A 26,812-nucleotide genomic window follows, 5' to 3' on the forward strand; every position below is an offset into this window, starting at 1 on the left:
CTCCCCTCTCCAGATTTATTTATATTATTTGAAAGTTTAATAGTCAAAATCATATTAAGGAGAGATTTCATCAAGAAGAAAGAACATATTGCATACAGGTGCAATCTTAGAGAAGCTAGCACATTGGACCGGAAGAGTGGATATGGGAAAGATAGAGTTCATTTCAAACCACACCACTAACGAAGCACTGAGTAGTACTCTTAGTAAAGTAAGCAACGCTTCATAACATCAAATAAAGGCACAACAGTATGGAGCTCCAAGAAGGCCATTCAAATCCACACATATATTATCACAAAAATATAAACACAGGCAATTTAAAAATGATTGTCAGATCTTCTTACACATGCTACATACTCAGTAAATGCTGAGAGGATAAATGTTTCTGTGGGATCTCTGCTTAGTCCTTTCTACCTGGGTCCCTGCCACCTCAAAGCGCAGAGGCAAAGGCGGAGGGAGAGCTAACAGCGCCCCAGCACTTTGCACCCCACGTGACCTTCTGGGTCCAAGTCTTTATGGCTATGTTTTTGTCAACTGGGCAGTGTTTTTTATATACTAGGGAAATGAAGGAAAACATTAAACATCAGAACATTAAGCCAGTGGGAAAATGCTATTAGCAATAACTCATTGGCCAGGTGATGAGCACTGGCTCTGAGCTCTGCTGTGTTTCTTGTTTAGTGCCACAGGGCAGAGCCTTGGCACCGTCACTCCTTTCAAGCGCGGAGGCTGAACTTGTTGCTTCTTAACTGTATGCCACTAGGTGGCTCTTCACTGGAAGTGGTTGCTTTCAAAATTGTTGGATCAGAATTGATGAGCTATGCATATATACATTCATAATAAATCATGCACAATTTACATGAATTACATGAAATCAGCAACATTTTCTCTTCTAGTGTTTTGCTTGAAAATGCTAATTGCAACCTGTTGAACTGATTACATGACCTGCTAAGCAGTGCCACATATGTTGGATAACGCCCATCTAAATGGTCAGATATAAATTCCTCTGCCTGGTCTTTCATATGCCCTAGGATGCTGAGTCTCATTTCCCATTGTGTCCCCAATAGTCCTGGACCTCCAGCACATCACTGGGTCTGCAGTCTCTTAGGGAGTGCTCTCCAGAGCCTGTAATTCAGAGTGCATTTTCCTTTGAGCCTCCTGTCCATCAGGAACACTAACTCAGATTCACATCCTTGGCCATGACCTCTCAGGCCTGCTTCCCACTCCTCTCGGGTAGGTATTTGTTGAAAATGGCACATACTCCACCTTTAAGAGCCAGCATTTCACACAAGCAACAGTTTGTGTTCTGGCTACTCCACTTCCAATCCAGCTCTCTGCTTATGGTCTGGGAAAGAAGCGGAGGATAGTTCAAGTCCTTGGGACAATGCACCCACATGGAGACCAGGAAGAAGCTCCTGGCTTGGGATCAGCTCAGTGCTGGCTGTTGCTGCCATCTGGGGAATGAACCAGCAGAGAGACAATCTTTCCCTCTCTGTCTCTCCTGCTCGTTGTACGTCTGCCTTTCCAAGAAAAATAAATAAATCATAAAAAAGAAAACAGCACCCACAATGCTTTCCTTGTTTATTCACCCTGTTAGGACCTGGGCTTGACTCGACTGTAACCTTTGGTTCCCCACCACCTACACCATTTATTTCATCAGCTTTTACTGTGTTTATTCCTTTCCTTTCCTTGTTTCCTTTAAGGACATACCGATAGTTTAGGTGATCCCCCAACAAAGCCTCACAGGACCTACTGTTCCCTGTGATTTCCACTACTGTGGGTACAGTCAGAGTCATGCACATGTTGACACTGAGTTAAGTGTTGGGAACATAGTGGACTAGAAATGGATGTCAAGTTACCCTGAAATCCATAGATCCTGGCAATGGGATGGTTCCAGGTTAAACAAAAAAATCACTGAAAACTGAGCAAGATATTGAGCAACATCTTGTCTCTCATCAGATGTTACATCTTTGTGCTGGAATTTCAGAGAACTTCGCTTTCTCAATGGCAATCTAACTTCAGATGACTAGGAAATAAATGATAGGAAAAATGATGACTGACAAGCTCTTCAGCTATAACCCTACACACTACCACGTTCTTTTTATTCCACGATTTAATAATCTCAATTCTGTTCATATAAATAATTTTTCCCCAAACTGATAATATCTGGAGCAAACAGTTGTCCATTTTGGTTAGATCATTATTTTCAAATATATGCATATTGTTTGTTTTTTAACCTGCCTGAATGATCCACTGCCCGTGTGTGTCAGTCAGGGTCCTTAAGAGAAGATAGAAGATAGAAATAACAGTATGTTCCATGTCTCCCTATCTCTATATTGTCAAAATTGGCACAAATGACTAGAAGAACTGGAAACTTTCAGTTCTATAGGGATGAGATGACATTGCTGTTAGGGGCAGAAATCCTGTCTTGACGTCTCCCAGTAACTGAGTTAGGCCATTCACTTTACAGAATAATCTTGCCTATTCGAAATCTATGGCTTTAAAAGTTAATTCCATTTAAAAACAAACTTCACAGAAAAACCTTAGTGTTTGACCTAACATCCAGGTACCATGACCTACATAGGGTGACATATAAAGTTAATCACCACATCATGATTTTAGACAAACAAGGTATGTCTGTCTAGCACTGTCCAAGGCCTGGGACCACAGCTGTTCAAAGAATGATGTGTGTGTCCTCTACAGAACAGAAGAGTAGACCTAGGGATCCCTGGAGACCACATTTCCACTTGCTCTGATTCCTACTTGAGAGACACAGCTACAAGCATAATTAACCTCTAACTAGCACAGCACAGGCCAGACCATGAATGGAGTAGCCAGTTGAGGTAACAGTGGGATTGCTTAGGGTGAGGTCATACGTTTATTTGAGACCTCATCTCCTCTCTGTGAATGTGGTATGTGTGAATCTACTGATCAAGGGAGACTGCCTGCTCATGGCACTGACAGATTGTGTCACTGAGTCTCCTAACAGAAAGATCAACCTTGCCTGGACTGAACGAACTGCCCACCAGATCGGAAGCTGCCTTTATAAACATGCAGGCGGACAACTAGGACATGTTGGAGTCACCCGTGATCTACTGGTAATGGCAAGCCAGCATGGGGTCTCATTTTAATACCCACAAAGAAAGTCTGTCCTAGCCATCTCTCTTTGAAAAATGAACATCTTATTGAAAAACAGAAATAGCCCTTTGCAACTGAAGTAAATTTTAAAAAACGAGTTTCAATTCAGCTGTTAGGAAAAAAAACCTCCTCATGCTTCTGAGGTTGAACAATTTGTGGCAATATTCCTCAGGCTATTTCCTCCCATCTTTTGCTATTAAGTGTATTTATTAGAAACCTTTATGAAGAGATCTTTCTGAAATGTTCATATAGCCTTTATTTGCTGGTTTCCATAAACAGAAAGTACTAGTGTTACTTTGAAAAACCATTTCCAACTTATAAACAAGGGTTTAGTGTGCTCAACCTGGAACTCAGAAGAATGGCTAGACTATTCCAGGCACTGTGGACCCCACTGAGGCCTCTCCACTGAGTTATAAGAATTGCCACCCAAGCCAAATTGCTGGGTAGCCTTGAATGTTCCCTAACTTCCAAAATTCCCAAGTAAAGAATTCCCAAAGAGCACTGAGCACACAGCCTCTCTCCAGGAGAGAATCCTTGGATTTGCAATACTCAAGTCTCAAGTGCTTGTCTTTGCTAAAAACCTGATCCAAGCCTACGGGCCCTGACCAGAAAGAGTTCCTCCACCAGCCTAGCAGAATGCCTCATTCATGTTGGTTTTGTTAGAGAAATAGAATCCCAGGAGAAACCTGAATAAGGCTAGATATAAAGAAGCCACTTTTCAGGCCCTTCTTGATCCAGTGGACACAACACAGCTTGTTCCCCTGACATGGGATTCCTCTTGGCTTCTGAGGCAGATGTCATGGATGAAGTCAGTTTTCCAGTTAAAATCTACAGTTCTGGGGCTAGCATTGTGGTACTGTGGGTTATGCTGCCACCTGTGATGCTGGCATCCTATATGGGTACTAGCTTGAGTTCTGGATGCTACAATTCTAACCCAGCACCCTATTAACGCACTTGGAAAGCAGCAGAAGATGGGGCTAGTGTTTGGTCCCTTGCATCCATGTGGGAAACCAGGGTGGAATTTCAGGCACTTGGCATCAGCCTCTCTCAGCCTCTACGTTGAGGCCATTTGGGGGGATGGATCAGCAGTCAATCGGTCTGTTTGTCTGTCTGTCTCTGTCTCTGTCTCTGTCTCTCTCTCTCTCTCCATCTACGTCAAATCCACAGGCCTCAGCCCTCTTATTGATGAGACTTGAGACTCAAGAGCGAGATACTGAAGTGAGCAGGATGCTGGGCCACGGACTGTCTGTCACACTGGTGCTCACTGGGGACAGTGCTCAGTTCTTCTGTGGGAAGACCTTTCTATTGGCCGAGGCAAGTGTACAGCAGTGTTATCCTGTGTTTGTGTGTGGTGGGGCAGTAATCATCAAATTAGAGGAATACACATATTTGTGTCCTGTTGCCTCCTATAAGAATCCCAACACTGACAGAAAAACTAAGAAGTAACCCGATTGGAAAACATACAGTCTCTACCTCTTCTGGAGGCCTGGATTTCTCGGGTCTCGAGCAGCTAACTAGCACAGCCCCTCTAATCAACACCCCAAGGATGGCTGGCCATCACTCCTTCCCCCTGAATATGGGCACATGTACAGTCACCGCCCTGAATCCCACTGGGGCTCTACAACAGGCAGCTGTGGATAGGAAACCACTCTTCCATAGATGAAGGTTTGGGCAGGCCGACAGCTCTATGGCCTCCCTTCCACCTGCTCCGCCACTCACCCTCCTCTGAGGACAGCTAGGGCAGAGTTTGAGACACTTCCTGTGCTCCTGATGCCTTCTTCCAGGCCCTTGCAGAACAGTCTTTCATTGTAGGACAGTTTACTCAGTTTGAGAACCAGGTGACGAGTGAGTGGGGCTATCCATACAGGTAAGCAGTGGCTGACTGGGTTTCTAGAAGATAAATAACAGTGTGCTTGGAAAAGTTCTCACAAGCCTGACACAAAATGTGTTTCAGACCACGTGAAATGCTCAAAACAGTCATGGTCCCAGTACTAAATTGTACAATGGAGCAGAAAATGTACCACTGCAGGACTGAGCTGTGAGCCAGAGGACTTCCATGCACTGCGAGCTGCGAGAGGATTGCCTAGGCTGCACAGAGGTGGCAGCAGCCACTCCATGGCGATGGCCAGCAGCTGCTGGCTGCAAACCCTGCAGCTGGATGAGGGAGGCGCAGCTGTGTGCCTGCCTGGGACCTTAACATGGGGAGAGGCACATTTGCTAACAGACTCTGGCTTCCAGAGCATTGACTATTGCCGTATCTTCAGCATTTACTCAGTTCAGAATAAGATACCACCGTATCATATCATATATCCAAACCCACGGAGTCCTACTACCCCTTGATCCAATCATTATTTCTCTAAAATAGGCAAATTTTTTTGGTATTTTTTTTTGGTATCTGGTATAACTCTCATACTATCACTGACTGATGATGAGGTTCTATCTGCTAGATAGAATCATGGTCTCCTCTGAACATTCAGATCTGAGTGCCCAGAACTACGATATAAACTCTGTTGGTCAAAAGGATGTTCAGATGTCATTAGAGCAAGGATCCTGGGGTGGGGAAATTGTCCTTAATTCTTTCAGTTGGACCCAAGGCTATGAGGTGAATTCTGTAGGCCTTCATTCTTGCCTACAGAATATTCATGCTAACTGACCAAGGAAACTGATCCTTTCTCTCTCTCTCTCTCTCTCTCTCTCTCTCTCTCTCTCTCTCTCTCTCTTTCTCCCTCCCTCCCTCCCTCTCTCTCCCTCTCTCTCCCTCTTTCTCCCTCTTTCTCCCTCTTTCTCCCTCTCTCTCCCTCTCTCTCCCTCTCTCTCCCTCTCTCTCTCTCTCTCTCCCCGGTCCCCTGCCTCTCCTTCTCTCTGTCTCTCCCTCTCATGCTAACCAGCATTCTTCCCAAAAACTCACTTCTATAGTCCTGTGTCTACCTTGGTTTGGGGCATATAAGAGCAAAGAACTGTAGTCACTATTACACACATGAAAATTAAGCTCTTACACTAACACAGTGTTGCATTTTTGATGACTGTTCACATAGGTCTACTTGGTCCACAAGCCATGGCCTTTCATCACACACACCATTTTCGAAACCTTGGGGTGTGTGAATGAGGTTCTCCCTGAGCTGCTGACCAGCTTTGTGTAGCAGGGCCATGATTCTAAAGTGAAGCCTGCCTTCTCATCTATTCCCTGGAAGTTCTTCTTGTGTGTGAATTGCAGCAGACTGATTAATGGAACTGTTTCTTGTAGGTTGGGTCAGTCCCATGGAGATAGCGCAGTCAATCACTACTATTCATAATAACTCAATGTCCTGGTCGCACAAGTGTCTCATTATAAGCCAAAGATAGTTGAGAATTAACTGGCAAGCCTAACTCCTAGACCACAGAGCTGCAGCTTCGACATCAACTGCCAGAAGTTTCCAGTACAGTAACAGAGAAACATAGGAGGACTTTAGTATCAGTTTGATAAAACTGTTTTCATTTCCGTTCTGGAGTAGGAGAAAAGCCAAGCCAAAGCCAACAGAGAATGGTATTAGAGGTATCAGAAAGTTCTGAGAAAGGTAGTGTGGACACACAGAGAAAGGTAGTGTGGGTTCTAGAAAGCTATTGAATAGAACACTGCACATATATACACATAGCAGTAGTTTAGCAGAAGGTTCTTGAACACACATGTAGACATAAACATGCACATACAGAAGTCTCAGGTCTATGCCAAATCTCATCTGAAATTATACCACATTGGGAACATGCACACATAATTACTTAGATTATACTGATTAAACTAGAAATGAAATGCAATGGGATAAACTACTATGAACAAAGGAAAATTGTAGGCAGATTACAAAGCAAACCTCATAATGTCATGGCCAATGGCATTTCATGCTTCTTTCATCTCAGAACCCGCGTATCAGCATGTGAAAACATTGAATTTTTGAAAGACTCTGCAAAAAGTACATCTTAGTGTTTAAATCCCAATATCAAGAAGGCTGTATCACAGTTCACTGTATGTGTCATGCTGGCTGAGCCACTGGGCCCAAACGTGTAGTCTGTGAGGTTGAGAGAGATTAACATTTAAATCTGTGGACTTTGAACAGAGCAGAATGTTATCTCCCAAATGCATCAGAGATTTAACCAAAAAAGATAGCCCTCTGAGCAGCAGGCAGTGCTGCAGGAGGAAGCCTCTGTACCTGTACTGCAATGTGAACTCTGCAGCCTGGTCAGCCTGCCTGAAGACTACGCACCTGCTCGACCCCGCGACTCCTGAGCACTCACATCCTTGGGGCACTCACATGTTCAGAGCTAGCATTGTTTACTGGCGCCAGTGTTGCACAACCCTTGGTACTCACAATGGGTTGCCTGGTTCAGAAAAGAGTAAGGAAACGCTTCACATCTCTTATCTAATCCTCACTGAATCCTGGACTGTGGCACCGGCATGATTATCATCCTGTTCTCAGTCTGAATCAAGTGTGAATCAAGAGGCAACTTGCCTCATTTCCAAGGAGGAGCCAACCCCAAACCCAGCCTGTCTGGCTCCAGAACCCCTCCCCCACCAGAAGACCTGGGATCTGCATGTTGGAATGAGAGTGTCTGGCTTCAGAGAGACTCTCCACTCCCAGGCCTGAAGACAGTATTGAGAAAGTAAAACACATGGATATCCGGCTGGGAGGGCGCCTACTGCTGCTGAGGCCTGGAGCCCTCACTCCCACAGGAGTAGGAGACAGGCCCAGAGAGCTTGTCAGTCACTTGCAGAACCTTGTCTTTTCCGCCTCCTCCACGGAGTAGAGGAACACACAAAGAGCTCCAAGGATCTGTCCCTCTGCTTTTCCCTGGAGTCACTCCAGGGGGAAACAGAACACCAGGAAACCCGAGCAACAGCACTCTAACAACCAGGAGTGATCAGTCTTCACTGACATTAAAAATTCTGAAATTGGTCAAATGATACTGGAGAGGGAAGGGAAGGCGGGCAGCAGCTGCCAAGGGCCTGTGCAGCCTTCGGCTCTGCTCTGTTCAACCTTTATCATTATTTTCTACATTTGAAAGCTGTGTCAATAAGCATCGCTCACTTCCAGAAGATCACATTAGGGTTACCTTTTCCCAAAAACATCTGTGTGTATACATAAGGGTATCTCAAAATTATCATGAAAAATTAAATTGTAAGTTTATTTTGGTGCAAAAAGTTTTATAATTCATGCATATATTTTGTCTTCAAAAACCAAAGCTCATGGAAAATTATGCATGGGTTTCTTTTTTTTTTTTTTTGTATTAGAACAAACTTACCTTTGGGCAAAACTATCAGCTCATTCATAAGTCATGGAAACCAGGAGGAGGTAGTGAGGTGAAATAGCTGTACAATTTCTGCCTAGAGGCTGAGGGTGGTATGTGCTCACTGTAGGGACTGACCCAAATCTGTAACATGTACGTTCTGCTCCCAGCATAACCCTAATGGGCAGTTCCCATCATTTCACACATTTTGAAGAACAGGAAAGGGTGGCATGGAGAGGTTAAACACCAATGCATCAACCAAGCAAAGCAAAAACCATGGGCTGGTTCTGTGATCAAGTTTGTGTGCAACATTAGAGGCTGAAAGGCATACTTATCCACCCCATGGGAGAACCAGGTCGGCCTGCTCAGTGTGCGACTGCTGGGCAGAAGGCAGGCTGGTACAGGAAAAAGAACCCCTTCATTCTTTAGCTCAAAAGCAAATGTGCATTCAGCTAAGTTTGCTTTTCCTTGGAACTTCTACAGGAATTCTGCCTACTTGATTACACAGAGAGCTTCCTGCTTGGCTAGCACTGACGTGTAAGGCACCACCATTCCCAGCTCCAGCCCAGAATGCATGAGTATCCCCTAAGCCCTCTCACTGTGATGGTTTCTTGAGGCCTAGCCTCTGCTTTGTGAAGTCAAACTTGACCAATTACTGCTAACCCACTGTTCCTTGTTCTCTGTCCCAAAGAACACCTGTCAAAGGCCTCACTCTTCCACAGGGCCTGGCATGTTCATACATGAAGGTTTTATAGAGAAGGGGTATCACTGTGTGCCTCAGACGAGAATGCTGGGGTGTGGGGTAGCAGATACGTGTGACTCCAAGCACAGCATCTTCTGGCCTCATGACGATGAGCCAAGCTGCCTTTCTGCTCCAACTACTGCACAAAAACCAATGTGCTGACGGCAACAGCATCATCTGAGGACTGTACCTTGGAGTGAGATATTTATGATGAGTAAGAACAGATGAAAAGCAGCACAAGAACACAAACACCAGTGTGGCTGGCCTGAACAAAGTGCTCCAGCCGACCCTGGTGTTCACATAGACCATACTCAGACTCCAGTCTCACACACAGGGATGGAAGAGAACTACCAAAGCTCGGCTCCTGTAACTGCCTCGCTAAGGTGGGAGCTTGTCCTTACACTGACGGTCCATTTCCTACCATGGCATCAGATTTTGAATTACCAGAAGAGAGCTTTGCACACATATTAACTCATGATCCGTTTTGATGAATCATTCAAACCATCGAAATCTCTCCTTTAAAGCAGAACAAAGCTGAAAGTAAAATATTTCGATGGTTTAAATGGTTCATCAAAATGGATCATTTCTTGAATCCAGGTACACCTGAAAGTCTTCATTTGATTTATCTTAGAATGGCAGTAAGTTGACTTGATACACACAAGTGGAAAACACGTAAGTAAACTTCTGATTCTTGCTCCTCTCTTCCCCCCATCTGGTGTTTTTCATCAAGGATGGAGATCTGACTCTTGTCTCAAAGTGGTTAACTTAGTTCTCTCTTTAGAAGCTTTTGGCATTTCTCTATCACTACAGTGTCAGCAGAATAGCAATGAATTTGCTGTGGGTATTTGGATGTCTGCTGAAAATGAAACTCAGGCTTGATTCTTTTTCAGCATAAAAATCTGCACATATTCACACTCTAGTTCCTTCTCACTAGCAACAAAGTGGATATGTTTGGGGATAATAAAAATGCACAGTATACCCACACTTACTTGGGGAAGGTCATGTCGTTGTATCTAATTTATAGAGAGGAAACTGAGTGCCAGGATGAACCAAGAAATTGGGTAACATTCCCAAGGTCACACAAGTATCAAGTAGCATAAAACCACAGCCAGGCTCTTAATAAATACAAAATCCTTCCTCCACACAAACCACTCAGAGAGACATCTGTTAAAGGCACTGCATACTAACCAGGCCAGAGCAGTAGCAGGCTTACTCATATTGTGGTGTTAACTGTTCCCAAGAAGGATTAATACGATATAACCATGTGGCATGAATTAGATGGAGCTGGGTGTTTGAATGTGTAAACTAAGGGGACAACTGTGAATGACAAGCAGAAATTGCAACATGAGAAGTAGGGAACTGCACAGCAGAATGGGGACAAAAGGGGAAAGGGCAGTCTGATGAAAGGGATTCAAGCTGAAGAGGCAGAGAGGAGGGGGGCGGTCAGGCACACAGTGGATATGGGAATCGGACCAAGTGCTTGGGCTTTCTCAGTTTACAAGGTCTGTGAGTCTGGACCACAAGAAAAAGTGGCAGAGCTACTGAATCAAAATCAGTCATCCAGGTGGGAAGGCAGGAAGTGTGAGGGGCTGGAAGCTGGCCTGGCCAGGGCAGGGTCTCAGGAATGTGTGTATTGGTGGGACAGGATCAGGGAGTGGGGAGGAAAGGGGGAGACAGAGCACTGAGACACCACGGAGTGATTCTCCAAGGACACACAACAAAGGTAGGGAGAAGGAAATGCTACAAGAACTCAGGATGGGATCAGAAAACAGTCTTAAGTTCAGCAACTGCGTCCAATTGAACACCGAGTTCAGATGAAAGTAAATAGTGAGGCTAAGAGTGGCTTAGCACTATGAGGGTGAAGATTAATTTTCTTAAGAAGCTAAGGGATGAGTGGGAAGAAACAACAGTAAGGATGGTATCTTTAAGGCATCTAGGAAAAGGCAGCTTTTCTCTTCATTGATTTTTTAAACATTTATTTATTTGAGATTGAGAGGGTAAGACAATGTGAAAGAGTGAGTGAGTGTGTTGGGGAAAGGGAACGAAGGAGAGAACAAATGAAGAAATGAATGCGTGAATGTTCAGACAGCCAGGGAGCTCCCGTCTGCTAGTTCAACAAACAAATGCCTGGAAACTTGGAGTTGAATTCAGGTTACCCTTGTGGGCAGCAGGGACTCAGTCACTTTGGCTATGTATTGCTGTCCCCAGTGCACATTAGCAGTAAGCCCACATCAGCAGCCCAGTCAGACTCAAAGACACTCGATAGGGATAGCCCAACTGGTATCTTCACCATTGTGCCAAATACCCAGCCCTTTTAAAATAAAATTTAAAAAAACCCATACTGTTTATTAGCAAAGGATAACACAGGGGTCTATTTTATCTCATACTCTACATTTGCTGTGGTCTACTTTATGAAAAACATGCATAGCTGTCAAAGTTTTAATACCAAAATATGCTTCTCTTTTAATTTCATTTTTCACAAACTGAGGTTGCCTTGTTTAAGACAAAGGAGAGATCATGACACAGTGCAATGCAGAAAGGTTAGTCATCAACAAGAAAGAAATTAGATAATACATTATTACCATCTATGTTATTCTTCAAGTCTGGGGTGCTGCATACTCTTATGTCTTGGCTTTGCATATTTTGAAATTCCAGCATTAAATGAAAATAAAAAGAAGTTCACAGAATCTGAGAGCCATGGGGCATGTGACACGGGCAGCTTGGTCACTGGGTAACTGACAACCCCCTTTAGCTGGCCTTGTCAAGTGCTGGAGCCCCTTGAACACCTACTCTGGCATGTGTGGGAGCTCCCTACGGGGCCTGCAGTGAAGACACACTGTGTGGCAACAGAAATGGCATTCCACTTTACTCCGTGGGATCTCAATTCAGAAAGGCCGAGCAGGGAGTCAGTGTAAGACTTCGTTGTCAGCAGCAGGAAGTCAACTTTTTCAAATCCATTCTCAGCTGGAGGACAACCTTAGGTTTGATTTCTTTAGACTTACGAGACTTGTAGCCAGTATCCTTTATTTCATGGGCAAAGAAGAAAGCAATGAAAAGTTTAAACCATCATTCTTTAGAGAATACCCCAGAATTGGTATATTCTCTTTGCATGCATAGCAATACTATGGATTCAAACTGCTCTAGGTTGCATTTGCAGATTGTTTATTTCTCCAATACAATAAAACCATGTCACTAAAAGCAGAAGATAGCAGCCGTAAGTCCGAATCCACTTAGCAAAAAAAGGGTATATTTGCCGTAAAGAAAAATGCAAAATGAAATTTATTTAAAGACAAGCTGCAGAAATTATCATCAGCAGCTTCGCCCCATTTCATGTTCATTTGCATTAGCTCCTGGAGTCCACTGCACTTTAATTAAAGACTTTTTCTCTGTTCAATAAAGGATTAAAATGTCAGTCATCTGTTTACAGAGACCTGCGCATTTGAATGCAATAGGACTTCAGAGCCCAGGTTTGAGCTGTCCATGACCATCGTGCTTCTTATACGGGCAGACTCTGTTAACATTTGTCTCTGGGTACTGATCCATCCTTGGCAGTACTCCTTCCTAAGGATTCCTCCACACATTTTCCTCCTCAACTTTGTAATACATTCACCAGCAAAGACCTGTTACAGCAATCTTTTAAGTACCATACTCACTGATGCCAACATCTAACACTGTTTCAAAGACTCGTTACCCTGCAAACTCTCATGATGGTTGTATCTGTGAGCCAAGTATTTTAATAAAGGCTGATTTAAATGCATGTTCTTCATTGCATCTGTATAAAGCTAACAACCTGGAATGATTCCAAGCTTGCATTTTCTCTTTGAAAAAAAAAAAAACCTGCCTCCCCTCTTCTCTCCACACACACACACAATTCTGTATCTATATACTCCCACTAGAGGAAGACTGACAATTCCCACATTCATGAGGCTAAAATAACTCAAGTGCATAGAAATGCAACAGCCAAAATTATGTTGGAAACTATGAAAAAGAATAACACAGGTTTAGAAGAATCGGAAATTACAAATTAAAAGGACCAAGTGTGACTTTTGTGAATGAGGCTCATGATGGAAAGGTAAGAACTGGGTAGTCTGGGGGTTCTCTCACAGAAGTCACAGGATGCTAAGGGTTCAAAGATGGCAATGAACCTGGTCAGAATTCAGGACGGATGGAGTGACGGATCTGCGAGTGGCTCCTCAAGAGAGTGTGAGGAGTTCAAGGGGTTCAAGAGGAACACTAAGTGGTAAAGATTTGGCTTTAGAACTATTCAGAATAATGAATATACGAAATGAACCAATATCCTTACCACTACAGAATCCCCCGTTTGAATTCAGGAAGGCAGGCCAACAGGGACACACTTCACAGCATCACTTCATCTGCCACTGAGCTCCCGGGGGCTGCCGAGAGGGTGGACCACTCTGCCCCCAGGTGACTGCAGAGACGCTCTTGCACAAGATATCTGGACTAAGCCTCAAACTGGGCGTGTGCACTTGGGTTGGTACAAACACATTCAGCTTCCTCTAGCCACTGGTCCCGCTCCAGGGTGGCAGAGCCCACGCCTCCTAAATCCTGGGGAAGGGGCAACCTTGGCCATTAGCACAACAAGTCTTAGATTCCCTCATATTGTTCTAAGCTCCTTCTATACTCCAGGATTCATAGTTTCATTTAAGACTACTTGTTTGGCTGGTGCAATTTTAATTTTTTTAAGGAATCTGTGACATAAGAAAGATGCTTAAAATATCACATTGAGGAAAAAAAAAGTAAAACAAGGAGAATTCCACAGTGGACTCTGCAGCCAAGCACAGAGGACAGGACAGCAGGGCAGCAGGGTAGTAGGGAGGACATCTCAGGCCAGAGCAGCTGCTTCCTGACTTTGCCCCATGAGGAGGCCTAGCTGCTACTGGCAGCTGGTTGGCTTGTTTTGGCTTTTCAGGTCTGACAATTCCACTGACCACTGAATGACATTTACTTTCAGGTGAAACTCTCATCCCACTTTGTCCACTCTTACAATGAGGACTTTGTTTTTTGCTAAACTCCCCTGCCTGCGAGCCTGCTGGACAGCAGCCCCTGAGACTGACTACAGCGGCACACACACTGACACGTGCTGATTTATTTTGCTAAGTGGCTAAATTGGTATTTCTTTACCAATTCATTGTGTAGTTTCACTTGAATGTACCTCTAAAATATAAACCTGGCTGATGCTTGAATTTCTTTCCTAATTCATTCTCTTAATTTTACCTACAACCTTGTCAACATTTTGTTTCTTCTCATGGTTCAGTTGTAAAGGACTATTGCTTTCTTTCAAAGCTGTTACCAGATTAGCTAGCAGATGGGATGGTGTCCAGCTGTGGCTATGTAGCAAGTGAAACACAGATTCTTAATTGCTCTTCTACATAAATCAGACAACCTTTCCATGCACCCCTGTTGGCATTAGCTCGCTCCATCTAACACGTGATGCCATCTGCCAATGCTGTGATGCAGAGAGAAGGCCCTCACTGGATGCCTGCGCCACCCCTTGGATTTCAGAACCATGAAGGGAAACAGCCTCCACTCTATGTTCACCCACAGCAACAGCAAACAGTGAGACCCACGACTTGTAAAGAGTCACCTACTGGCACTCTTTCCTTCTGTCCAGCCTCTGCTGTTCGTCAAAGGATCCTTTAAGAACAGCATTCAGCTCATGTCACCACCTAACACACACATGGTAATTCATCCATAACATTTGAACAGATGAAGGCCTCTTCTAGAGAAGTCCTAGAACAAAATTTCCTAAAATCTTGAGAGTATGCTGCCATCCCTAAAACAAAAGCTTCCAAAGAATAACACCTTTTGAAGATCTTTACAATCAATAAAACACTAAAACTCATGAGTCTTAATGGGCATGACTGGGCACTTCAATTAGGCAGGCAACCACCAAGTCCAAGGGAAGAATCCGTATAGCCCATTATGTTCCTAGGAATATACTATTAAATATGAAAGATCAGAACCTGTATCACTTCTAAGTCCTATGACAGTGAGTCCAAACAGACACCCTCTTTCTCAATTCAAAGGAACAATGTGCCATTTAGGATTACAATTGCAGGAAGAGAAAGGTGGTGCAATCACAGAATGACGGCAAGCAGAAGACGAAGACTGACTTTGGAGTGGGGCACAGTCTCTCTTGTCTGTTACACACATCAACAGAATGGATGACAACACTAGAATGGCAAACGTCTCAATGTCTTCTCTTCAGGTTTATTTCAGGCCTGTCAAACCAGGCAGAACTTCCTTGGGTCTTTCCATGAGATTAACCTTTTCCTATTTAACACATTCTTGCAGGTATCAAAGTGCCTCACCACAGCATGTAGAACGCAGGCACTGTCTAGGAAATACTGAAAACTGGGAACAGAGGCCCAGAAGCATTACAATAGGATGTTCTCAGCAGCTCCTGAGTTTCCAGGCATCTCTAAAATAATCAGCAAAAATGAGCTTTGATGAGCAAATATCAATTTTCCAGGTATTTCTCTGCCAAGATAGGCAAGCTGCCTCCTTCCCATGGATGTGAGAGTTTTGCTCAAGTATCTTACATGGAAGAAACTTCTGGAGAGTTGCATTTCTACAACTGACACGATTTAAATAGATATGTGCAACACGTATTCGTTAAAAATATCTGTGCTTGATTATCTTCATAAACTGCTTCCCTTTATTTTTAAAGGCTTATTAATTTTACTTGAAAGGCAGATTGCAGAGTGAGAAGGAAAGACACAAAGGGCAAGAGTGAGAGAAAGACAGATAAAGTTTTCCATATGCTGGTTCAATCCCTAAATTGCCACAATGTTCAGAGCTGGGCAGGTCTGAATCCTGGAGCCAGTGGTATCTTCTGGTCTCCTACCTGGATGCAGGGACCCAAGTACTTGGGCCATACTCCCCAGCTTTCCCAGGTACATTTGTAAGGAGCTGGATAAGAAGTGGAGCAGCTGTGACTCAAACTGGCACCCATGTAATAGGGCGACACCTGAGGTAGAGGCTTAGTCAGCTATGCCACAATGCCAGCCCCACCTCTTTTCTTTTAGTGCAAAAGATCTTCCTTTACAAAAAAGAGGGGACCTGTGTTAATGGCTTTTTGTGCGTCTGTATAGACTTTGGCATCTGTGACCTTCACTAGGCACCAAGACTCAATACTGCTGCCAGACAGTCTGCTGCCTCTTCCACCTGTTCGTAGGCCTTTGCATACTGATGTTTTGCCAAAGGAAGCAGTGTTCACTTTCTTGCACAGCTTTCATTGCCAACTTTAAAACTGTACAAAGCTCTCGGTCATCCGAAGGATGCCTCTGAAAGAATTGAAGATCTGATGGGAGGATTTGTAATATTTTCCTTTTCTGGAATTGGTCTTCATTCTTCACTGAAAACCACTCACAAGTTGCAGCATCTTGAGACATCTTCCCTGGTATTTCTCCATGAGGCCTAGCTGCTGTGCACCAGGGACAGCGTTGAAAACTGTCACTCTAACTCCCAAGCTTCCTTCTGATGGCCTCAAAGTGCAAATCCTGTGATATGAGGCCCAGTAGAAAAACCCAACCCTTCATCTTTTTCAACTGTCATGTAAAGTAGGTCATCTCTTACATTGTTAATCTTCAATTTGGAACTAAGAAGAAGAATTGGAGACCCATAGCTGAAGAGTTCTATCTTCTCCATGGGGAGAGAACCATTAAGAGACAAATAAGCCATCTTTTAATAAAATGAAAAATGTAGTGACCAAGAATGATGGAAGATATATCTTCTTCATTAAGGAAAAGAGCCTGGGAAAGAAGTCTACAAGCAGAAATCAGTGGGCACACTATAAACCAATCCTGGGGATCAGGAAGGGGAGGGCTCTAGCAGCCTGGGCAAGGCTGGCCTTTCAAGGGCCAACGTTTAAATCCTGCAGGGCATGTATGCTTCAATGTGTGCTGCCATCTACTGGGACACCACGACTGACCCAGGCTTAACAGGCAACATGAATGGTGAAATGTACTGCTTCAGTTCTCCAGGAGTGAGAAAATCTCACTGCCTCAAACTCTCCTGGGCTCTTAATGAGCAGTTTGATTGTCTGAAGATTTCTCTATTCTGTGATGTTCCACTGACTCAGAGACAGATGACTGGCAAGAAGGAGTGGTCCCTGAGACCCTCAAGTCCTTCTACCAGCTCTTCTTCTGCTCAAAGGTATCTCTGAGAGTGACAGGGCTGACCAAAGATGCTCAGAGTGCCTCCTTCCAAGTGTCCATGGGCACAAAGTGGAAGCTTATCTGTTTAATCTGCTTGCCTGGTGGAAAAGTGAGTCTGATGCCTTAGGGAGTTTTGGTGAACACATGGCAGGCACCAGTCACTGCCCTTGTCTTAGCATAGTCCCTTAAAATGCAAGCCCAGGGTGTTACCGACTGCCACTGTTTAATGCAATAGGCAGTACACATAACTATCTACTTTCCTGGCAGGATATCATTTTGGATTCTGAAAATATTATATAAGTTTGGCTTGGAGTCCATTAGAATTTGGATCAAAAAAGTACTTTGTGGTGGGAAACTCTCCAGTTCACATATTCCTAGTGATCGTTCCAAAAAACCCTTGGCTCTGGAGTCCACAATCACTAATTATGTGACCTTGAACAAGTAACCTGACAGTTCTTTGTTTAGTTTAAATAAAGCACACAGCACAGTACACAGAGCAGCTAAGATGTCCCCCAGGTGACTTCTGGAGCGAGTGACTGTGTTATTCTGCATGAAGGATCTGAAGTGATTTACAGATAGGATTCAGTTAGGGATCCTGAGCTCCTCCTGGACCATGTGGGAAGCCTGAGGAGGGAGGCAGAGTCCTAGCAGAGGGAAGGGCACCCTGCAACAGGATTACAGGTTTGCATGGGACAGTAGCTAGCTCAGAAGGAACCAGATTCTCTGACCTTTGGACTTTAACCTGTGAGGCTGACAGCAGATTCCTAAAGTCCAGAAGACTACACTGATAAATCTACCACCAAGTTTGTGAATTACGTTACAGGTGCAGTAGGAATCCAACTGTATCTCTACGAATGCAAACAGATCATATTATGAAAACTCAAACAATATTAGCTGCTGTTTTTCTCTCTTACCAAGAAAAAAGACCAAATATTTATAGTTCAAATCTCAAACAGCTTAAAAAACACTTTACATAGCTGTACAAATGAGTTACTGAATACATTTAATAGCACCACAGTATTATCTGTTATCATGTTAGGAAAACACGGGTATTATCCTTATCCCAGAGACACTTGCTTTACCTTGAGCTTCACAAACAGGAAACCAATTTGCATCTAAGGGCAGCCAAGAGGGCCTGAATTCCCACCCAAGGGGGCAGAATCCAGGCATATCCAGGATCCTGGTGCCCTACTCAACTAGCACTTTGTAATGGAGTATGCCATGGAATGATTATTCAGCCACATTCAACTCATAGATGGTTCCAGAATAGGACAGACCATGAAAAATTATGTCAATTAAAGAAAAATACAGAAGAAGCCCTAGTGGTCTAACGGATAAAGCATCGGCCTCCTAAAGAAAAATACAGAAAGGGTTTGCTCTCCATAAAGGTGCACAGTAGGTTTTACTCTCTCAGGCGGGTGCTCCCCTCAGCTGCCCATACAGTGATTCCCTCTGAGCCCAGCTCCCTTGGCCCAGAGTCCGTCACAAACTCCCACTACAGAAACCATGCTTTCTCAGGTCTCATCAAGAGCTGGACTGCCTGGAGCCTTGGGAGATGGTTTTGGTTTTCCCACAGGAGGAGAAACTCAAGGCAGAAGCCAGCGCTCACCTGGGCTGGTGTCTGGCAGTGGTTAACCCGCTGCTTGGATCACGCACATCACACCTCAAAATGCATGGATTGCAATTTTGGCTCTGTCCCCCTCCTGCTTCCTGCTGATGCGCAGCCTGTCACCCACACCAGCGACCTGGATTGTATTTCTTTTTCCTGGCTCGGTCTGGCCAAGCCCTGGCTGTTGCAGGTATTTGCACACAAGGGGGATCTGTCTCTCTCCTTTTCGCCCTTCTCTCCCTGTCTGTCTTCCTCCTTCCCTCCCTCCCTTTCTCCCTCCCTCCTTCCCTTCCTTCCTCTCTCTCTCCCGCCTTTTGTCTCTCCCTCGCCCCTTCTCCCTCTCCTCCCCTTTTTGTCTCTAAGCCACTCCATCTCCATTTCCCTTTCAAATAAATAAATAAAAGCTTTGCCTTAAAAAGAGAGGAAACAACATATAATGTTTCCTACTGGGCAAAAAGTCATATTTTTATTGTACATATATGAGGACATTTTTAGGGTAAAAATATAACTGAGAAAATCTCTAGCAACGTTTTTTAATCTGCCCTCATTCAACAACCTATATACAAATAGACACTAGTGAAATATGGTTTTGAAATTTTAGAACCTTATCTAATTTGTCTCTAGGTAGCATGCCCTAATGAGAAGGTTAAGCCACTTGGGAAAGCTTTCAGAAGCCCTGGACCTCACTAAAGCATCCAAGTTTTACAGGCTCCTCCTGAGGTGAGGCAGGATAGGATAGCTCCCCAGTGCACCTGGCACTCACTCCCCTTTGCAAAGGTGAAGGTTGCTGGAAAGTGGAGCTCGGGCACAAGAACAGGAAATGTCCAAGATAGTTGCATGCTAGCCTTTGGACTCTTAGCCTGCGCCAAGGCAACGGCCAAGATGGGCATTAAACTGGAGGGTACTCAGTTATCTAAACATGGACTGAAATACATTTTCTGGTTTCTCAGCACACACCCCTCCAAAAACGAGGACCTTACAGAATGCCACTGTGTGTTCCTGAGACTGGATGGGCACCACGAGGTGTCACCCTCCTCTCTATGAAGGATACATTCTCTGCCATAGACAGGTTTTTGTTTCTGTAAATTTGTTTGATTTCACTTCTTTTTTTTCCCCCAACAATATCACTTCTTGTTCTCATTTCACAGCATGTGGGTTTGAAAAAAAACATATATTTACTCTAAGGAATATATTTCCTGAAGAAATACTGTGTTCTAGGCATCGAGGACTGAAGCAGAGTCCCAACTTTCAAGGTGCACTGGAAGTATTCAATGATGTAATGATTTTTTAAATGAAAGTTTTTATTCTTCAGTGTCCTTTTTCTCTATTCTTTTTTCAGAAAGACCAGTGGCTTGTCTTTTTGCAAACAGGAAATGCTTCTCCTCCTAATACTCTCCCAGTCTACAGAAATGCTTCTCCTCCTAACACTCTCCCAGTTGTCCTGTCAAGTCTGTTCCTGAGCTACAAAAGGTCCAGGGGCGTCCTTGTCTGCCCATTTGTACCCTTCAGCTCACGGGACTGGGGAGCACCATGTGCTTGTGGCTCTCTTGGTCTTTTTAGAGAAATATAAAATTCAGATGACATAAGCAGCCTGACTTACTGTTTCGATCATAGCTGTGACTGTAAAAATTAGGCTATATAATCTGTCTACTTGGAATTTCAATTCTCTGTAGCCTGTGGACTGTGTCGATAAAGATTTTGGAGGTGATGGAAAACAAAGCTAAGCAGGTTCTGTCTGAACTGACCTCATCCAGTCTACTGACTGAGAACAACACTTTCTACAGAAACATATGAACCGCTGGTGAACACCACGTGCTGCCTGCTCAAAACCCCGGAGCATAGCATAACCGAATACTGACGCATAGTAACTGCTTATAGATCTCAATACTGAACAACACCAGTTTTGATGAATACATTTGCAATTCAGGCTGTATTAAAGACACAAACTTTCACACATCCTGAGATTTTCTTTTAATATCAGTGAGAAAATCATATTGAGAGATGTACATCAGGGCCTGAAACCATGCTTGGCACAAAGCTGGTGCTCAATCAGTGAACTACTACGCTTGCTTTCAAAAAGGAATTCAATGATTTTGCATCCATGTGTACACAAACAGAAGTGCAATGCCAACATTTAAAGGATATTTTTTGGTCCCATAATACATTTTGAAGTAATTTTCTAGAATGGACTAATTCAATGTAATTTAGCAAATACTAATTAGGGATCCACCATGGGCCAAATACTGCTAGGTGAGTAGGTATGATGATGAACTCTCATGGAGCAAAGGAACACAGTGCCCATGGAAGCCATGCTAATTACTGCCTTGCCAGACTAGGTTCCTGGTGATGAATACGCAAGGCCAGAAACTCAAAGCTGCTTGCACTAATACCCTGCCCTCACCTGAAGTTAAGCATGTCAAATGCAGGATGTCCTCCAACTCTAACCCACCTGGCCTGCTTCCAAACTGCTCTACCCCCTGCCTTTGCTGCTATACATCCTGCATTGTCTGCTCATTGATTCCTCTGTAATTTTGCATTGTGGTTAGTGTAATTTCCTGATGGGTGCTTCTATGTATCACCCCAACAACCACCCAAGGGTGGCTGCAGAGAATGACACCCAGCAGCTCTTCCCTCATCTGATATTAGCCCAACTGCAACCACCTTCCCCAGCAGTCCCTGCCATTGTGGACAGTGGGTACTACAGAACATCACAGGAACAAACATAAACTGTTACCATTCTTTGTATTTCCCAACTCCATGCTGAGTGTGCACTGTTGGTTCTGGGCCAGGAGGCCTGCCGGCGGCTTAAGGAAGAAACTATCTCTTGTCTGCTGTTTATAGCTCCCAGGCCAAGGGTCCAGGCTTGGTTATGGACAAACAGCCACTCTTGTTTCCTTCTGAGGGCCATGACTGAATGAACTTTACATGAGATATGGCAAGGAACAGCATCATAGTAATTATGCCTGAGACATGGTGGACATCAGACTTACAGCTTACCTGCTGACGCTTCTCGAATTCCAGCTTGATCCGGGATTTGATGCAGTTGCAGGTGTCCTGGTAAGTCTGCTGTAGAGCAAGCTCCATGAGATGCTTGTGGTAGGCTCCTGCCAGGTTCCCACAGATGAAGATGATCACGTTGGCCAGAATCTAGGGACACAAGCAGAGTAACTCAATTCAGGAACGCAAACAGACCAAACGCATACGAGCAACAGTCAAGCAAAACTGCACGAAGTTCATTTTGCTTCTGCTTCCAAGTTAATATTCTCATCTGCTTAATAGCATCAATCTCCATGAGGGAGGTTCTCCCCTCCATAAATGCGCACTCATTGGCTGGCGACACTGCAGGCTCTCCCTTGATGTGGAGCTCAGGCATGTGTGTTGGGAGGTTTGCTTTACTTTGGCTAATGTGATCTGGATAGGAACAAACAGGAACTACAATCAAACCTCTCTCAGGGGCTTCGTGGGTTTCAGGATATTCAGAGACTGGCCCCAGGACAAGAAATGCACAGAGCAGAGCTGCCCTAGCCAGCCTGCATTCTGCTCCTGACACTTGACCATGACATCTCGTGGCTGTCACATAGCATCACTGTGATCCTCACCGAAGCTGTGCTCGGGGAGCCTGGATTAATGACACTCTCTGGATCAAGAAATTAGTGGCCTGTCAAAGCACTGGCCTCGTGATCAGGCATGGAAAAAGTAGTTCTTGATCAGAACAATTTGGGAGAAAAGCAGAGGTACATGAAGAAAAACTACACTGCAGGGCTGTCCTGTCCAAGAAACAGACTGCTGTCCACATGGCCTTGTCTTTCCTCCTATGTCCCCTGTATTGCCACACTGGGAAATACAGATGGTTTCATCAGGCTCCCTATCTTGTTCTGAAAGGAAATGTAGTTTGGTGCTTCGCTTTCTAATTTAGCAGGCATTTTTTTCCCCAGACTGTAGACATTCTGTAGAAACAGGATTGTGAATACTGGGATAATATTTGACTCTGTGACTCTACCATCACTTGGTTATGTCTGTATTGTTCAGTGGAGACTGGATTAAGACTCCATGCATTTGCATGGTGTCCCAGAAGTCAAGTTCATGTACGAATGTATATAAAGGTTTGGCTTCATATTGGTTATTTCTTTAGGCTCAGTTACTACGCTGAACCAAAACCCAGGCCAGTTTTTTTAATTTTTAAAAAGATTTATTTATTCACTTTTATTGGAAAGTCAGACATACAAAAAGGAGAAGAGACACAGAGGAAGAGCTTCCATCCGCTGATTCACTCCCCAAGTGGCCATTTTGGGGGGGGCCCTCTAACAGGCCTGTTTAAAGTTCTTGGTGCATACAGCAAAGGCACTTTCAGGAAATGGTTATTTATCTTATCTCCACGGGAATGACAATGGTACTCCGGCATGCACTCTGATCACATAGCCAACATGTCACACAGCATAAGCTCTCCATGTTCAGAGCTGAACCTCCGGGTTGCTCAATGCATGGCCAAACATATGGAGAGAGGGTGCTTCCTCCACTCCCATCTCCATTTCTATGACAGGTCACCAGCAACTGGCATCATGAGGAAGGGTAGCATTTAGACCAGCTGCCACACCAGCCATGCTGCAAAGCAAACCTAGGTGACTCTGACCTGAGTCACCAGAGGAATCTTATTTCTGAGCCTTCAGGGCTCCCCGTGAGGAGGTTGGGCAGAAAGTTCTGGTTGCCCTGTCCCCCAACTCTCCAGTGAGGACTGTAACCCATTTTCCACCTGCTCTATGCCTTTGTCTATATCTCAACAGGTTATTAACGTAGAAGGAAAACTGGGATATTTAAAAGCCCTGAGAAACACATTTGAGGGATGGAGCGACAGCTGGACATAATGAGGAAAGGGGATAAGGATGGAATAAAGGTTTCTCTCTGCATAAATGCAGATTGCCCAAGGTAGAGACAAGAAATGTGCAGATCCTCAAGAGCCCCTGTGCTCTTCCAGGTAACCCATTCATTTCACAGATATTTGGAACCTGAGAACTTCTAAGGTTTACCCACATCCCCACAGTTCACTTTAGAAAAGTTCTCTTATGTGTTCCCATTTTATCTTCTCCCTATTCATATGAATGATTAAAATACAATGTAGCTGTGGCTCTATGTGCATGTGTGACGTACGCATGATACATTCATTGGCGTGTAGGCGTGTATGTGTGTGTGTGATGATTGTGAAGTGTGCCTGGGTCAGGTGGTTAGAGTCTGTGTGTGTGTGTGTGTGTGTGTGTGTGTGCATGTGTGTGTGATGATTGTAAAGTATGCCTGGGTCAGGTGGTTAGAGTCTGTGTGTGTGTGTGTGTGTGTGTGTGTGTGTGATGATTGTGAAGTGTGCCTGGGTCAGGTGGTTAGAGTCTCTGTGTGTGTGTGTGTGTGCATGTGTGTGTGATGATTGTGAAGTGTGCCTGGGTCAGGTGGTTAGAGTCTGTGTGTGTGCGTGTGTGTGCATGTGTGTGTGATGATTGTGAAGTGTGCCTGGGTCAGGTGGTTAGAGTCTGTGTGTGTGTGTGTGTGTGTGTGTGATGATTGTGAAGTGTGCCTGGGTCAGGTGGTTAGAGTGTGTGTGTGTGTGTGTGTGTGTGTGTGCGTGCCTGTGAGCCAGCGAGCCTGGGCCGTGGCAGTGACAGCATGGTCTTCTCTGCAACTTCCTGGCATTCCCTAGCTTCAGAGCCTCTCTGCCTTCTCACTGTCCCACTCTGACACATCATCTCTGTGCGTGCCATGCCGAGAGCACCTGGGCAGTCATCAGGTCCTTCCTGGCTTGTGCCCAACAGCACCATCTTCTAGCTGCACAGGAGTTAATTGCAGTGCCATGTCTGCAGGGCACTGTTAATTAAGCCTCATCATACTTGGCTTCTGCAAAATGACCATCTGTTTTGGTAAAGAGCCCCCAGCCCTTGTCATGGCCAGATCTATCCTAAAGGACAGTGCATCGAAGAATGCAGGAGACCAGAAAAGCCGCCATAAACCAAGAGGCACAGAATTATGAAATCCTAACTCCTTTCTTATGAAATGTACCTGAAATAGTAAGTAGAATCCATATGAATTCTTTTTTCTTCCCCTTCTTCATAAGGATCCAAGGCAAAATTTCAACATTTAGGAAGACATTCTTCCAAAGGCAGCAACAAGGGTAGTAACAGAACTGAGAAGACACCCTGTCATGGCCTGGCTAACAAGTGCAAGAAATGGATTCCTGGTAACACCGAAAGCCCAACCAGAGCTCCTGTCCCCTGAGTGGCAGGTATTGTCTTCCTGGGACCCCACTCACCACCTATTTCCTCTGCATTCCTTGGCACTGGATTGGGAGGCCAGCGCTCTTGTGTGATTTATGGGATGTCCCACAATCCCGCATGGGCAGTGAAAAATGTCAGTCACCCTCCACAAGTCTGCCTGAGCTCTGTTTTGGGGATCAGTGTGCAACAGGAGAACTGCTGTGTTGAATGATCAGCTCCATTGGACAGCGTGATGCAACACACCCTGGGTCTCCTGTATTCCAGTTCTCTTTACCAACTAGCGTTATTCTCCTATGCTTCAGCAGCCTGTATCGGGAGCTGCCACCTCTTGGTGAGAACCCTGACTACATAATGCAATCAGGTACTCTGCTTGTTCTGTGGTGCTCAAGCACCCCACTCACTAGCTAATTATGCAAATGTTTATTGTCTCAGAAAATCCCACTACCCTCCCCCTCCGGCCCCACCAACACTGTCTTTAGAAGTTTGCTGATAAAATAGACAGTGCTTGGTGTGCACCTGCTATCTGCCAACCTCCTGAGGCTGCAGATCTTGGTATAGGCAGGTGACAGGTGCTAGAACCCTGATACAAAATGATGCCCATTTACAAATAACTAGCCTCTTCTCCTATTCTTCATATCATGTCTAGATGACTTACAATACCTAAGATAATGTAAAGTCCACCTTTCTGTTTTGTTTAGGGAATGCTGGTAAGAAAAAAAAAAACAGGCTGCACACATTTATTGAGACCCAGTTGGTCAGGGGTGGGGGAGGTGGGGAGAACAAGCCTTGAGTCTCCAAATATGGAAGGGAAATTTGCATTGTCCCAGAAATTAAGGAAGATTCTCCTTTGAGTTATTCACTCTGCACACTGCATTGCTTCAAAGGACATGAAGCCCTTCCTGGCTATGGAGAATTACAAAGATGCATTTGCCAATTTTAATTTACATATTCAGAGAAAATGTTTAACAAACAACTAACAGCCTTAACGCAAATAAAAGACAAGATTTGCTTTCTGTTAGAAAGCTTATCAAAATTAAATGATTTTTTTCTTCAAAAGATAACTGGGTGACTGATTTGACATGCAAAGTGACAGGAAGGAGAGAGTGTTACAGGGAGGGAGGGAGAGGGAGAGAGAAATAGGAATGACTATCTTCCATGCACCGATTGCTTCCCTAATACCCGTAACTGCTGGTGCTGACCCAGGTCAAAGGCCTGGGTAACAGGGGCTCAAGTAATCGGACCACCCTCCCATGCCTTCCCAGGAGCATTAGCAGCGAGTGGGTCTGGAAGTGGAGCAGCAGTCGGGTCTGAAACCGGCCCTTTACAGGGATGGCAGCACCTCAAGCAGTGGCCTAAGCTGCCGTTCACAACACCAACCCCACAATCATCTCTCTGACATCTGGCTTCATCCTCCAATTTTGTACAATGACCCCAGTATTTCAATAATAGCCTTCATGTACAAATAAAATCAAAGTATGAAAGCATTTTTCTTGCAAAATGGCACATTCCTATAAAGATTTTCTCTGGCAGCAAGGAAGGGGTTAGGTATTTTTCTCAAACACAGAATCAAAGGGTTTTCCTTCTATAAGATAGTGATGCAGAGCACAGGACAATTTCCTATCTCTACAAAGTTGGACTT

At 44.5% G+C, this 26,812-nt stretch overlaps 1 protein-coding gene across 1 annotated transcript in view; it reads right to left on the reverse strand.

Moving 5' to 3' along the window:
* The window catches only part of ADCY2 (adenylate cyclase 2), a 319,427-nt gene that overhangs the window by 106,964 nt on the left and 185,651 nt on the right, over positions 1-26,812 (reverse strand). The window contains exon 4 of the mRNA XM_058680233.1: positions 21,917-22,066. Within this exon, the coding sequence (XP_058536216.1) occupies positions 21,917-22,066 (150 nt within the window). The remainder of the gene's footprint in view (positions 1-21,916; positions 22,067-26,812) is intronic.

This window comes from Ochotona princeps, chromosome 23 (genome assembly GCF_030435755.1).
Source record: "Ochotona princeps isolate mOchPri1 chromosome 23, mOchPri1.hap1, whole genome shotgun sequence".
In the NCBI taxonomy this organism is placed as follows: domain Eukaryota; kingdom Metazoa; phylum Chordata; class Mammalia; order Lagomorpha; family Ochotonidae; genus Ochotona; species Ochotona princeps.